Source organism: Hirundo rustica, chromosome 5, assembly GCF_015227805.2.
Source record: "Hirundo rustica isolate bHirRus1 chromosome 5, bHirRus1.pri.v3, whole genome shotgun sequence".
Taxonomy (NCBI): Eukaryota; Metazoa; Chordata; class Aves; order Passeriformes; family Hirundinidae; genus Hirundo; species Hirundo rustica.
The window spans coordinates 25,756,862-25,771,064 of NC_053454.1; the positions used below are offsets into that span (position 1 = coordinate 25,756,862).

The following is a 14,203-nucleotide window of genomic DNA, read 5'->3' on the forward strand; positions in this document are numbered from 1 at the left end:
TACTTTTGTCACTTGTGACCAGTTCCTGTTTCCCAGTGAAAATCCCCTCGGGGCTGGAAACTTCTACTGGAGGGAAGCATCCATAAATACAAATGTTTTCGCTTATTAACAAAACTAAATTAACTTGAGCTGAGATTATTTCTTAAGAACTAATGTGGCTGTAAAACAGTGAACAGACCTTACATGTTGTTTTTTTTTTCTTTCCAGAGATCTCAGAACAACACAAAAATGTACAATGAGCACAAAATCCACTGCAAATAAAATACACTTCCCATACACATTAAGGAATAATTCTTTTCCACAACTCCCACCAAATCTCAAAGAATAGGAGACAATTTCGATCGAGGAACTGCTGCACTTCAGCAGGAAGGCAGCCATGCCCTCTGCTCGCTGAGAGAAGTAACAGTTCATCTAGAGTACCATGCAGCATCAAAAAATCTAAATAATTAGTCAGCTGTAGACTCACAGGGATTTATCCTTATTTTCTACGCAAATCCATTAAACATGGCCCAAAGCCACTGAATGATTTTGCCAAGACTCGTATGCAACACTGAAATATTTTTTTTAAATTATTCTGAAACAAGCAGTAATAAATATGTAGTAATTATTACTATTTTCTCTAGTAAGAGTAGCGATTCTGTTCTGCTATGAGGAAGGACAAATTTCACAGCCACGTACATCTGAAGACAACCAAATCCTTTTGACATTGTCTAGATCACCTTATCGACTGGGTCTATTGACCACAGCTTGCATTTTGTTTATACATAAATTCACCAAAGTTCCAGTGAGATTTGGTATGTCATATCAAAACTGGCTAAAACACATGTAAATTTTCCTGTGGAAAAACCAATTAAAGCCCATGTTTCAGCAACAAACACACAAGCACTGTCATTCTTTTCATCCACTTTCAGGACACGCTTTTCTTCAGCAACCATCAAGCTGCAAAACAGCTCTGTGGAAAAGCTGCATTCCCAGCCTGGACTGCAGCTACAAAAACGTTGGTGACAACATTTGAAGATGTCCCCAAAACATAATCAAGCCACCACTACAACACGCACCAACAGACTACTAATAAAGGTCAAAGAAAAAAAAAAAATGTGTTCAATATTTAGTGTTTTCTAAAATGTTTTACATGCTTAAAATGATCCTAGGTTTTTTTTATAATATTGTTAAGTCAGGCTTTGACAGTGAATTTATACCAGACATACCAGCAGACAAAGCCATAACAGCAAAAAGTTTTTTTAAATTAGTTTAGCAATCATCTTTTGAAATCAAAAAAAAATAGCTGACTTTAAATTTCATAACTTTCAGATATTACTGCGAATAAGGATGACAGCTATTTAAACATCGATCAGATTCTCCTCTCATGTAAGCCAAAACAGACAGCAAGTTCATCTAAAACTAGAGAAGGCTACACACCAGAAAGTCAAGTTCGTAACACTAAAGAAGTTTCCACTATATTGTCAGATTTCATCCATGTGTGCTTAGATCCAAGTAACATGAGAATTTTCATGTACGGCATTAAGTTCCTTAATCCTTTTATAATATACACAGCAGTTCATAGAACTCAAGAGTGTGTGACAGAGAGAATATTAACTAGAGAATGAGGGGGGAAAAAGCATAAATACTTAATAAGACCACCAAAAAGCATTTAAACATAATTTAAACACCTACAAGAAAACAAAGCTACAAAAATCATGAGTTTCGATTTCTGTCCATCAATTCTACTAAGTCAAATAGTTATACATTCTTCAGAAAGGAACTAAAATACCTTCTTATATGTACGTTTTTAAGGTACTTTTGATTTTAAAATATGCATTAAAAATCTACTATTTCTTTTTAATGCCTTTTGTTTTGCAGACTGACAAAATAAGATATTTGCCATATTTCACTTCACAGGGCAGTTTCCATGACTCACCTCATGCTGTCCAAGACACTCCCTGTTAAAAAATAAAAAAAAAAAAAAAAAAAAAAAAAAAAAAATCAGAGATTTAGAAAATGCAGATTTATTTAGGGGATTTAAAACAGTGACAGTGCTTTTCACACAAAAATTAGTGCAACCTATTTTTTAAAGTGCAGGCTAAGAAAATCAACCATCCATGCAACTCAGTGCCTCCTTTTCAACAGTTTGAGTTGCTGTGTTTTCTTACAAAAATCTCAAAATTTATTTCATGCACAAATTAATTGTAGTTGTATATGAAACAGTTACATTTTAGAAAGTAACCTGCTTTTGTTCCAAATAGCATCTTCTTTGTCTCTATTAATACATCATATTTTTCAGTTATTTCAGAGATCTAGTCTGAAGAAGAGTGATTAAAAAAAAAAAATCTCTGATTTATATTCCTTCTCAGACACAAAATTACTATCTTTCCATATAAAAACGCTTTCTAATTTGTTTTTTGGTTTGTTGTGGTTTTGGGTGGGTTTTTTGGTGGCGTTTTTTGGCCTTTTTTTTTTTTAATTTTAATACTTACACTGGTATAGGAACTTCACAGGGAGGGCATGGTAGTGCAGTCTGAATGAAGGCTGGCTCAGATGGCTGTTCCCAAGGCCCTGCAGACTGATGCTGAGAGCAAAAGACAATAGTTGAATGCAGAAACAAATGAAACTATCTGTTTGACCATAAATAAATGTAACATCTATTAATATCTATTAAATTGATTTCCAATTCTAAGAAATTCACTTTCTAGTAGCAAGCTTTTTACTAATGGAAATCTCCATGTCCCATACAGATAAAAAAATTACACTTTTATCCTCAGCCTGGTTAGGGATAGAAAAATTAAGTCCTGTGGCTCCTAGTGGTAAAAATTAAGCACCAAGCCAAATGAAAAAGACCAGTAAAACAACTTTTTCCCAGTTAATAAACGTAAAAATATTTTGATTAGTAAGCTAGTTCAATTACCATCACACAGTGCATAACACATCATGTTAAAAACTGCCAATTTCTGACTTCTAACTTGTGCAAAATTTGATGGGTTTTTTAAGTATCAGACTTAATTTTTTTTTTCTTATGTTAAAAGCAATTACTTAAAGCTGAAATTCAATGTTTTTAATACAACTCCAACAAGAATTTTATAACTTCTTGAGCAATTCAATTACATATTACAAAATTACTTACACTGCAACAAAGGACCTAAAACCACTTAGCATCATGCTGAGCAGTACGGCACCTCTGTGCTTGATTATGTGTTTACTCTGAACTCCAAACGCCTCAAAACAGAAGATTCAGGTCAAACTGATGCTCATTGTTCCAAACACAAATAATACACCATTTTTCACTGTTTACTTACTAAGCCAGTTTGCTTCACAAGTGCTTCATCATGGCAGGAAACAGGGCACAAATGACCACAGGTTAAGGTTTTCTGGCAGGGCTGACGACACGGAGGGCACCGCCCAAAGTGACAATAGTGTTTCTCCTGGGTAGAATGGTGACAGGTAGGTGGCCGACTAAAGTAAAATCCAAGAATGAATCAGTATGACAGCAAGAAATACGAAGTTACAGTCACTGGGCAAGGATGCTCAACATACAAAGAATTGAAATGAACAAGTTGTTGGTGTTTTGGGTTTTTTTTAATTAGTTTACTTCTCACCTTCAGCAGGTGGCTAACATTGTAATAAAATTAGAGAGGAATTTTAAACAAAATTAAAAATCAAAGTTGGGTTTACATATTCCAACATCTGTCTCAATCCTAATTCTAGTCTGCACTATGTAATCTTGCTACACCCCAGCAATATTCTTTTTCCTTTTGCTAGTAAAGTTTTCTAGATAAACTGCTTCACTGAAGTACTTCAAAACATTCCAGAGATGTCTTGAAGAAATGAGCTGGACTACAGTGTTGGAAGAGCTCCCCCATGAAGCAGGTAAGCTGCTCACGGAAACCTCAGTGTCAGAGGTATCTGACAGGAAGGATTATTGACAGTCAACATCTGCACAGTCAAGGATACAGAAGACTGAGAAATAATAACTAATCAGATAAGGAACATTTTTTGCCTTTCAAGGTATGTTTTACTACTTCCTTTAAGGACACTTTAAACTCCACTTAAGAACAGGAAACATATTTTCTATACTGACCTGCACAGCTGCTTGCATTTGGGAGGTTTAATGGTACGCTCTCTGCCACAGGGCACTTTAATGACAGTTTTTCCACAATTGCATTTCACATCTACAGTCTCCGGACATGGATTACAACTACCTAAAAATAAACATATTAACAATATGACAAGCAAGTCAGAAATAACTCCTCTCTCACATTTGAAAAAGAAGCCTAGTCTTTTGGATCACACAATACTTAGATACTCTCTATCTGTATTTCAGTCTTACACAGCTATGAAAAAAATGTTATTTTTTATCTAAATTCAAAAAGGGACACTGAAAAACTGGTACAATAAAGTTTTGCAGATTTTGTATTAAATTAATGTTCAGTCTATGAATAATGAATGCCTCCTTGAAAATATCCTCCATCTCTACAAAGTTACTAATGTTACTAGTCTGATGCATTTTAAACAGTGCATCTGTAAAAGATCTGTGTTTTAATCTGTAACTCTCCCACACCATTTCTTCACCAAGTGCCAACTGCTAAGTTTTACTATTGAGTAAACAGCAAGAATATGAATCTTCTAAAAAAAGCAATGACACAGGATTTTAGCTTACTAAACACACTGCGTTCTGAAATTTTAAAGTAAACTGAAGTTATTGACAGCAAAAATTTTTAAGCAATTCTGACTTGTTAGCAGGATCTGAAAAGCAGCATTTCAAGAAGCAGATGTCTCACTGGCAAAAGACTGCTTAAGAGGAAAGGAAGGAAGCACTACAGTCTTTATACTGCAAAGTAAAACAAATAATATAATGTTCAGCATGCACAGAAACATAGAATCATTTGTGTTGGAAGAGATCATAAAGACTGAGATCCAACCCCCCCTTCACTAGACCACACAGCCACATCCAACCCAGCCTCAAGCACTGCCAGGGAGAGAGCATCCAAAATTCCTCTGGGCAACCAGTTCCAATGCTTCACCATCCTCACATTAAAAAAAAAATCTCTTCCTAGTATCTAATCAAAACATATTCTCTTTTCATTTAAAACCATTCCCCCTTGTCCTGCCACTACCTGCCCTTGTAAGAAGTCCCCCTTCATCTTTCTTGTAGGCTGCTTTAGGGACTGGAAGGCTGCCTGTCTTGTCCAGGTTGAACAACCCCAATTCTTTTACCTTTTCCTCACAGGAGAGGTGCTCCATACCTCTCATCATCTCAGCAGCCCTTCTCTGGACTCACTCCAATAGGTCCTTCCCGTGCTGGGACCCCAGAGCTGGATGCAGCACTGCAGGTGGGGTCTCACCAGAGCAGAGCAGAGGGGCAGAATGCCCTCCCTTCCCTGCTGCCCACGGTGCTCTGGATGCAGCCCAGGACACGTTTGGCTCTCTGGGCTGGGAGTGCCCATGGCCTGGGTCATGTCCAGCCTCTCACAGCACCCCCAAGACCCTCTCAGCTGCTTTTGGATCTGTTCACCCCGCAGCTTGTGTTAGTAAAAGGGACTGCCCCAAATCCAGTGCAGCACCTTGCAACTGGTTGTTAAACCTCATGAGATTCCCAAGGGCCCACTTCTCAAGCTTCTCCAGCTACTTTTGCAAAACAAACTGAAGGTCTAAAGCTATACTGCCCAGGATGGTTACTATGTCTACAATTCACTTAAAATATCCTATTCAGGAAGACAACTGACAACATTCTCAAAAGTACAGAAAGGCAGAGATCAGAGAATTGGAGAGCCTGAAGATAAGGTGAGAGCACACTGTTCTCCAATCAAGTGTTACCACGTTTTACAATACTAGTAGTAGTTCCCTGGCAACACTCTGTAAATTTCAGCAAGCACGATAAATATTTAAGAAAAAAAGAAGCAAAAAAGCCCAAACCACAAACAGAATAGGTTGTTACCTTTTTTCAGGGACTCCTGCTAAAGGCCAAGTGTTTATTGTCAGCAACCTATAAAATTCTGAGATTTGGTGCCTTTTAAAGGACCCTATCTTGGAATTATTTTCTAGGAGGCATCTATTTCCTGTAATATCAGTGGTCACTGCGATCTGACAGCTCATAGGAAAATTACCCTGACCTGGTATTACATACTGAAGATAAAATAATTAATCATAACTTTCAGTAGCTATTAAAATATTGGTACATAGGGAGAAACACATGAACATACATATTTTTAATTTATTTTTAATTGCCTTTAATAGGAATGCTTTCAAACATTTATGAAGACATTACAAACTGTACTAGACTGTATTTTGTTAAAACACAGAGAATTTAAAAAAGAAAATTATCATCCAGTATGATTAGTCATTACCTTCATCATACACAACTTTAGTTAGTACTTTCTAAATAGACGATTACATACTTTTGATAAGTTACCCTTCAAAGTGTATATATTTGATATTTATATTCTCCAAGATCACTTTTGGTTTTTTTTACAGGCATTGCTTTATTGTTTTTGTGTTGATTATTAGAAATCTTTGTCACTTTTGGCCAGGCTGTAAAATGCAAGCAGCATCAAATATAAACAATCATTCAACACAAACATTTATCCTATAATACAGCATTAGCTCTTTAGCATCCCAATCAGAATTTTATTCTAGGATTTAGCATCAACCAAGCTCATGTGGAAAAGCAATGTTACCAGTTTTCTTCTGACAGTACATAAAAAATTATATATTTCCAAGATTTAAGAGAGCTACAGGGGATGGAGAAGAAAGGAAAGGGAAGGGAAAGAGAAAAAGGGGCACAGTATACAGAAAAAAACCAAACTGCTAGTTTGTGGTGACAGATTTAATAGCAAGTTAACAACTATAACTACCACGTTTACCTGTCCTCTCCTGAGAGTCACTGCCTCAGAAGGAAGACTGGCTGAACAAGTTGTGACTTATTGCCTAAGTTGTTGCAATTTATACTTCAGAATACTAAGGGAAAATACAGAGGCTACTTGGCTGCTGTTTCAGCAAGGCAGCAGCTTCTGTGGGAAAAACTGCAGAGAGGGCAGACAATTTTTCAGTCATTCCAATTTAACTCCCGACCAAGCAAATGTCAAAGCAATCTGCCAGGTAATTTTCTAGCATCCTTCTGACCAAGGTCACTGGATTCAGTAGCAAACTTTTTTGTTATTCTTCTTAGAGTCAGTAACAAGTTCTTATTTTCTTTCACCAGTAGGATACCAATATACATTCAAATTCAATTTTTTTTTTCCATTTTAAGCCCACTTGTACCACGTGCTGCATTCTAGGATTTTTTTTTAAACCATCCAGACTCAATCAGCAGCAGTCATTTCTGTACGCATTTGGACTTTGTTATGCATATTCAGTGAACAGAATTATTGGGAAAAGGAAGTCAAGCCATGACTTTTGCATTACAAAGCTGGAAAGGAGACAAGAGCACTTTCAGAGGAAAAGCATTAAGCAAAATCACCAGGCAACAACTCGGGGTGCCACCATGTCAGTCCTTAAGTTCTAACCAACACTTTCAAACACACTGCCCCCACAAAAGGCCCTCATGCAACAATGGAGAGAATTTATTGAGCACCACACACAGTCATCCAAGCATGAAATTTGGCAAAAATAAACAAAATTCCATCACTACAGGGATTCTTCACCTGTTCTTACCTCGGTGGCAGCCTGAAGGACATTTGTGATTTCTGCAGCCGAGAGTCCGCCCGCAGATTTGGTCACAAGGTGGACAGTTCCCAGAACAGCACTATTTAAAAAAAAACCAAACAAAAACATATAGTGTAATAACTGGAAACAGAAATTTCTGGTATACGCTTTCCCTCTTCTACTATCTCATTTTTTCAACACATATTAAAAAAAAGTCAGTGCACTTCAGTCAAATTTCCTCCAACTCATTCCAGAAAAAAGGCCACCCATAAAGTGGTTAAAAAAAATTCAAATTACAAAACAACAAGAAAACACACATTTGAATGCATCATTTCAACACACTAAAAAGGAAAAGGGCTTCAAAAAAGCATAAGAACATTTAAAAGTTCAAAATATTAACATTTTAATCCCAAATTTCAGAAGACAGTACATCTAACAGTTTACCTCTTTATTCTGCAATTTCTTCCACTTTTATGCTATATTGTCCCCAGCACAAAAATGTTGCTAACCATTTTTTTTATACCTTTTACCTCTGTAGTAAAGGCAGATGACTTCAAGACCAGTTATCTATTTTCTATTCTTAAATAAATTAGTAATGTGAAAGAATCAGAACATATCACAAAACCATCACATCAGTGGATGCCGTATCAGGAGAGAACATCATCTTTTCTATTAACTTGAAAGGTACCCTCCTTCCAACAAAAACCCTGGATTTTTCATCACAGAAGTGTCAAGATTGCATTTACTTGTTTTATAATCTTTTCACATAAAATAAATTCACTACAACGATAATATTCAAAAATGCCTAAGAGTAAAACTGTATTTTTTCATGCCTATTTGTGGTAAGTAGTCCAACTTTCACAATGTATTAATTTACAAATGGCAGGTAACTTTCGGGCTCTCTTGAATGAATAAACTGAAAAGATACTTCTGAGTATCAATCATTCCATTTGACTTCCAATAAGAAGGGAAACAAAACTCCAATTCCCAGCTTTCAGACAACTGCTGTTTGCACTGCTGTGTATTAGAAGGTGGGATGGAATGCTGGGCTATCGAAAATAAACGGTGTGTCCCTGATAAAGTTATAATTGATTCCCAGCTCTTCCTACAAAGTAGGGAAATAAATTGATTTAACTACTGCAGAATGCATAAAGCATCAGCGATTACTCAAGAATCTGAAAGCAAAACTGGTTCAGGAACTGCAGAGTTGTCAAAATGCCCTCCACGTTTATAAGGCCAGTGAGTTTTACTTGATGTCGTCCTTATCAGAGAATTCTGGTACACTGAAAACTAGTTTCAGTGACACGGAAGAAAACTCCTCCTTCTATACAATAACATGAGGTGGAGCAACAAACTGATGTGATTTTAACTAATTTTTTTTTTTTAGAAGTCAGCTAAACAATGCATTTGAGAAAAATTATCTGTGGACACCTACCTTCCTCCGGCACTGGTGCTTCTGACAATCACGGATTTTCGTACACTTTGTTTCACACAGATATGGCTTGTGGCACGGCATGCGCTTGGTGTGCTTCCCACAGCGACACTGTTTTTCCACCTCCTGGGCAAAACAGGGCAAAAAAGGCAGGGTGTTTTTAATACAAGAGAAAAAAAAAAGGAAAACAAAAGCTCTACTACTATCTGTAAAGGAAAAGTAACACTTCACTGCATACACAATGCACGTCATACAAGATGATAAGTGTAACTGCAAAACAAATTCATACAAAAAAGCACCACTCCTGCACACCAAAGTAGATTGACCCTTAGTGTACACAGATAATTTAAGAAGTAAATGAGCAGGTTTATCTGACCTTCACCATGGCTGTCATGTGATGATTACTACCACCTACACTTTGTAGCCAAAGCTGATTCAGGAAGAGACTATTGAGATCTGACAGAGCAATGGCTTTGTAGGCCAAACCACAGAAGCTCCAGATATATTTAAAGCACAGTAAAACTTCATTTTCTTACAAAGAGGAATATAATGTTATGTTACGCCACCTTCCATCTCACTAGTGAAGGAATATCATAGAAAGACAAAGCCGGAAGGAAGCTAGAAAAGATGGGGGGAAAATTAAGTGTCTTTTAGGGCATAATAATTTTAAAAAACAAAACCAGACCAAAGGAATACACTCATCCACAGGTACAGCCTCAACTCAACACAATACTCACCTACTTAATTAGAGTTGTGTTGAAGTGGGAGGGGAAAAATGAAAGAACATGTTGCTTTGAATAAACAAAGTCACAGATTTTGTGATAGATATGATTTCATTTTCCTTAGGTGATTTGCACTGTTCCAGGCACACAGTTTAATAGCCCAAACAAAACGTGAATCTGATAAAGTAGCAGACTAACCTGTCTGCATATTTCACAGGGACCCCGATGACAGCGCTGTGAACATTTATGGATGCCACATTCCAGAACTTTGTCACAACTATCACCACAGGTGGGCACATCTTCTGTACAAGGCAATGTAAACTCTAGATGAAGAGAGAGAAGTACAAGTAAACATCTAGGGAAAAAAAAGCCAAAATATTTTGGGAAAAAATGCAATGTATATTAAGTTCAATGACAGTTGTCTTTTTCTTTTTGCAAAGCTTCTTTAGAATTACTCAGTTATTCACATCACAAATTAAACCCCTGGTGCTAAATACAGATTTGAAAGCTATGCAAAAAAAGTTAATATACTGTTATTGTTGACGATAAGAACACTTTCTGGAGCCTGCCCTGAAGAATTAGCCTAAACTACTCACTGTGAAAGACTGGAGGACTTTTTATTCAATTTATCATTAAAAAAAAAAAAAAAAAAAAGTAGCTTACTTGTTTTTCCACATGGACAGGACCTTTTCCCAGAACGAGGACAGTCTCCACAGGGACCAGCATGACAAACTTGTTCACATGTGTGATTGCCACATGGCAAACATTTCCCACACACCTGAGAAATTCAGAGAAACCAACTGAATGCAATGTAATAGAACCACATACCAAGCCAAAGCAAGCCAAGGCTAAAAAGCAGAAGTGAGATGCTTCTGAATGGAATTTCACTTTTTCTGAATGTTGATAATAAATGTTGTATTTGCCGAGTTCACTAAATAAAACTGATCATCCCTGCAGTGATTGTGCCTGGAAGATGACAGTACAGTGAGGAGTTAGTGATTCAGAAAACCTGAGTAGTTGCAGGTCTGTGCTGTGCCGCACACTCAGTTCAGCCTTCAGGCCTGCATTGTGCTGCATGTATGCTACGGCCACAGGATAAACTTATTGTAGCAGAAGAGATTGGAGGCAGCTCCCACTTGGTACCAGTGATTATGCTGTCTGCATGTCCTTGCCTTTAACTAAAAGTGCAGCAAGAAGTTCTCATCTGAATATCCTTTCTGTTTGACTATAGAAATTATGATCAAGGATGCTTTCTTGTGAGAAGATCCTACAATACCTTCAACAACCAAAACAGGGTCTGCACTGCATGCTACACATCTATCACGGCCCAATCAATGCTGCACAGCTTGGGGTTCCAGAGATCTAAAGGGACATACTGGTCTTTAGATTATACTTCTTTTCTCTGTAACGCTCACTGAAATAAACTGCATTTTAATTGATACTTGACGGAGGCCAAGTACCTTTCTCACTGGGATCAGAATGGCCAAGTACCTCCTGGTGCAGCCTCCCACCCAGCACTGAATTTTTAAAATTATTTTTATTTTTTCCAGTCTGTCAATCCATAACCTTGGTCTTAAGCACAGGCTGCAAATATACTTCAAAGAATTAAACACAAAGCTTTCATTCCGCTAAAGTCCTAAAAATAAGCATGAAACTCTTGTCTATTAAGCTGTGGTTTCATTCTTATTTTTGAAGGCAACAGCTGAAATTTCAACCTCAAGTACAAGAAAGAGTATACAAAATTAAATTCATTGCTAGGATTCCAGAACAATTCCAGAACATTAACATTTTACCTATTAGAAAAAAATTAACGGAGCCACCAATTAAATCTCTTCTCAAACACTGCTGTTTAAATGTTTGATTCTACTTTCAAAGGTTAAAATTCTTTTTTTTCTTACTGAATACATTTTCCCAATCTTTAATACACCAAGTAATCAAATGTTATAAAGGCAAGAAATCAGTTTAAAAGGACAGCTTCAACACACCTGATCACACTGCCACTGAGGACTTGCACAAAGTCTCTCCGCTGTCTGTCTCCCACAGATACACCGTTGTTTACTGACACGTGGACAAGGCTGACAATCTCCTGCATGCAATTGCAAAGTGACATTGAGAGTAGGAATTGCAAAAGAATGATCTATTTTAACGACAGAAACAACTACTGCTCTGAAATTAAAAAAGGTTGCTCTACCTGCATGACAGGGATTCTCACAAGCATGTTGTCCACACAGCAATGTTCGTCCACATGGCAGGCGGCAAGACCAGTCCTTGGCACTGCACCTGCGGGGCACTGGTTTGGCTTTCTTACAGTGACAGGTTGTTGTGACCATCTTTGGGCAAGGTGGACACGGTCCTAATTACAGGAAAAAGAGTATCTTGCTAATAATAGGAAAAACAGTGTCTTGCCATTCAGCAAATGTACCCTTGACTACATCTCTTTTACTCTAAGAATTTTAAATATACTTAACAAATGTTAAGCTGAACTGTGTAACCTAAATACAGGTCACACAACCAAGAAACACAAAGGATTTACCTGGATGACAAAGCAGCAAACACTTATGACCACACGAAGGTTTGAATTCCCTCTCACATATCTGACCACAGGAGTGAGGTACCAGCCATGGGTCCACTGTTGGATTCTCCACTTTTCCACAGTAACAGTAATACCTACTGGGAGTTTCAGAGCGTTTGTATTCAAACCTACATTTCGGACTACAACAAGGGAAAAAGGAGTGAAAACAAAAGCAACATTTTAAAACAATTTTTTAAAACAGGTTTTAAAAAGTTTTTATCATTTTGGCTTCCCAAGACTGTTTCAATGCTACCAATTAACATTTTTACAACCACTGTAATGAATAACAACAACATACAGTAACACAGAATAAAGGTCCTTCTATATGTCAGATTTGATAACACATAATTAAACAGATTTACAATAATTAATAAGACTGTCTAAGGAATTGTCCTGTTAATGCAATTTCTTTTCTCTAGGAATATACATAGACAAAAAATCAGCACAAAAAAATCAGAATAATTCTTATGTCAATAAATATCAAAAGAATCTATGCAACAGTTAACCTACTTAAATAGAAGCGATTTTAAAAAAAGGATTAAAAACCAGGGGTTTACTAGTAGCAGTCTATTAGCCAGGTAAAACAAAGCTTAGCAATGCTATTAAAACCATGCATAATGATTAGAATTTTATCAGAAAAATTTTAGATTCAAGATATACACCTTCATTTCTCACCCTTAATGTCAACAGAAATTTAAAAATTCATTATTGCTAAAGGTAGATAGACACTAGAGGTCTGGAATTTATTGAGTACCACAGGCCCATCAGGCTCCCTGCAAGCCATGGATAAGGGAGGCAACACAAGGAAGGAGAAACAAAGCAATTCACATTGCTGGCTACACTGGGAAAAGACAACAGGCCAGAAGGTCTCCCTCAGAGAAGAACAGAAAGACTTTGAAAGATCGATGCACTCATTTTTATAAAATATCAATTTGCCCTGATATAATATCAGATACAATATCATGGTTACAGGTCATGAACCATTTCTCAATAGTGATAACATAGTTTTAGCATGTCCTTAAATGTAAAATAAAATACCATTTGCCAGGAATTTTTTTTCATCATAAACATAATGTTTAAAATCAAAACAAGTTCATAGTAGAAGAGGCATTATCAGCTTGAGATGCTGCCAGCCAACAACTGACACTTTATTTCCTAAACAAATCTGCTTAGGAAATTTTATTTATGCAGCCACATTATTACCTTCTTCTTTACACCATCTCAAGGAAAACTACAAGACCCAATTTAATGTTCGGATTATACTGAGACTATTGTTATTCGACAGTATTTTTAAAACTTATTTCGTGTGCCAACTTTAAAAGTGAAAAGTATGTAAAACCATTCAGAAATAAATGGCAGAAGCTGAGACTCATGACAAGTAAGTTACCTTCTCAGAGGTTAAAACAAATTTGGTGCAGCAAGGTTTTAATATCACTGGGAAATTTTTCTGAATCATGTTAACGAAAATGTTAAAATAATTTTAAAAAGCAATGGAAAAGTCAGTCTTCTAAACTCTTTTTTCCTGTTGTGCACATGATGTACAAGTACTACTCCTTCTAAAGGAACACAGTTCCTTTAGTTTGCACAGTTTTCCCAAAAGAAATAACTTAGTACATGTACCATGAGGAGCTCACCATGGCCAGGGATAATCTTTCTTCCCAAAATCATCATCCGTCAAAGGAGAAGATACAAGGAAGAGGCTGTCCTTGGCCCACTTTTGGATACATACCAGATGAAATATACAAAAGCATCCACAACAGCTCCAGACCTAAAGAGCAGACATCAAGTGCCAATTGCTTTAAATGAGGTTTCTGTTTCCACTGATGAACATTCCTAATATCT

General features: G+C 36.8%; 1 protein-coding gene across 1 annotated transcript in view; it reads right to left on the reverse strand.

Annotated features, from left to right (window-relative positions):
• The window catches only part of NFXL1 (nuclear transcription factor, X-box binding like 1), a 44,263-nt gene that overhangs the window by 26,621 nt on the left and 3,439 nt on the right, over positions 1 to 14,203 (reverse strand). The window contains exons 4-15 of the mRNA XM_040064394.1: positions 13,996 to 14,129; positions 12,323 to 12,501; positions 11,981 to 12,142; positions 11,775 to 11,875; positions 10,453 to 10,567; positions 9,988 to 10,112; positions 9,071 to 9,193; positions 7,645 to 7,735; positions 4,073 to 4,193; positions 3,291 to 3,447; positions 2,475 to 2,566; positions 1,919 to 1,940 (exon numbers count right to left, since the gene is read on the reverse strand). Of these exons, the coding sequence (XP_039920328.1) occupies positions 1,919 to 1,940; positions 2,475 to 2,566; positions 3,291 to 3,447; positions 4,073 to 4,193; positions 7,645 to 7,735; positions 9,071 to 9,193; positions 9,988 to 10,112; positions 10,453 to 10,567; positions 11,775 to 11,875; positions 11,981 to 12,142; positions 12,323 to 12,501; positions 13,996 to 14,129 (1,422 nt within the window). The remainder of the gene's footprint in view (positions 1 to 1,918; positions 1,941 to 2,474; positions 2,567 to 3,290; positions 3,448 to 4,072; positions 4,194 to 7,644; positions 7,736 to 9,070; positions 9,194 to 9,987; positions 10,113 to 10,452; positions 10,568 to 11,774; positions 11,876 to 11,980; positions 12,143 to 12,322; positions 12,502 to 13,995; positions 14,130 to 14,203) is intronic.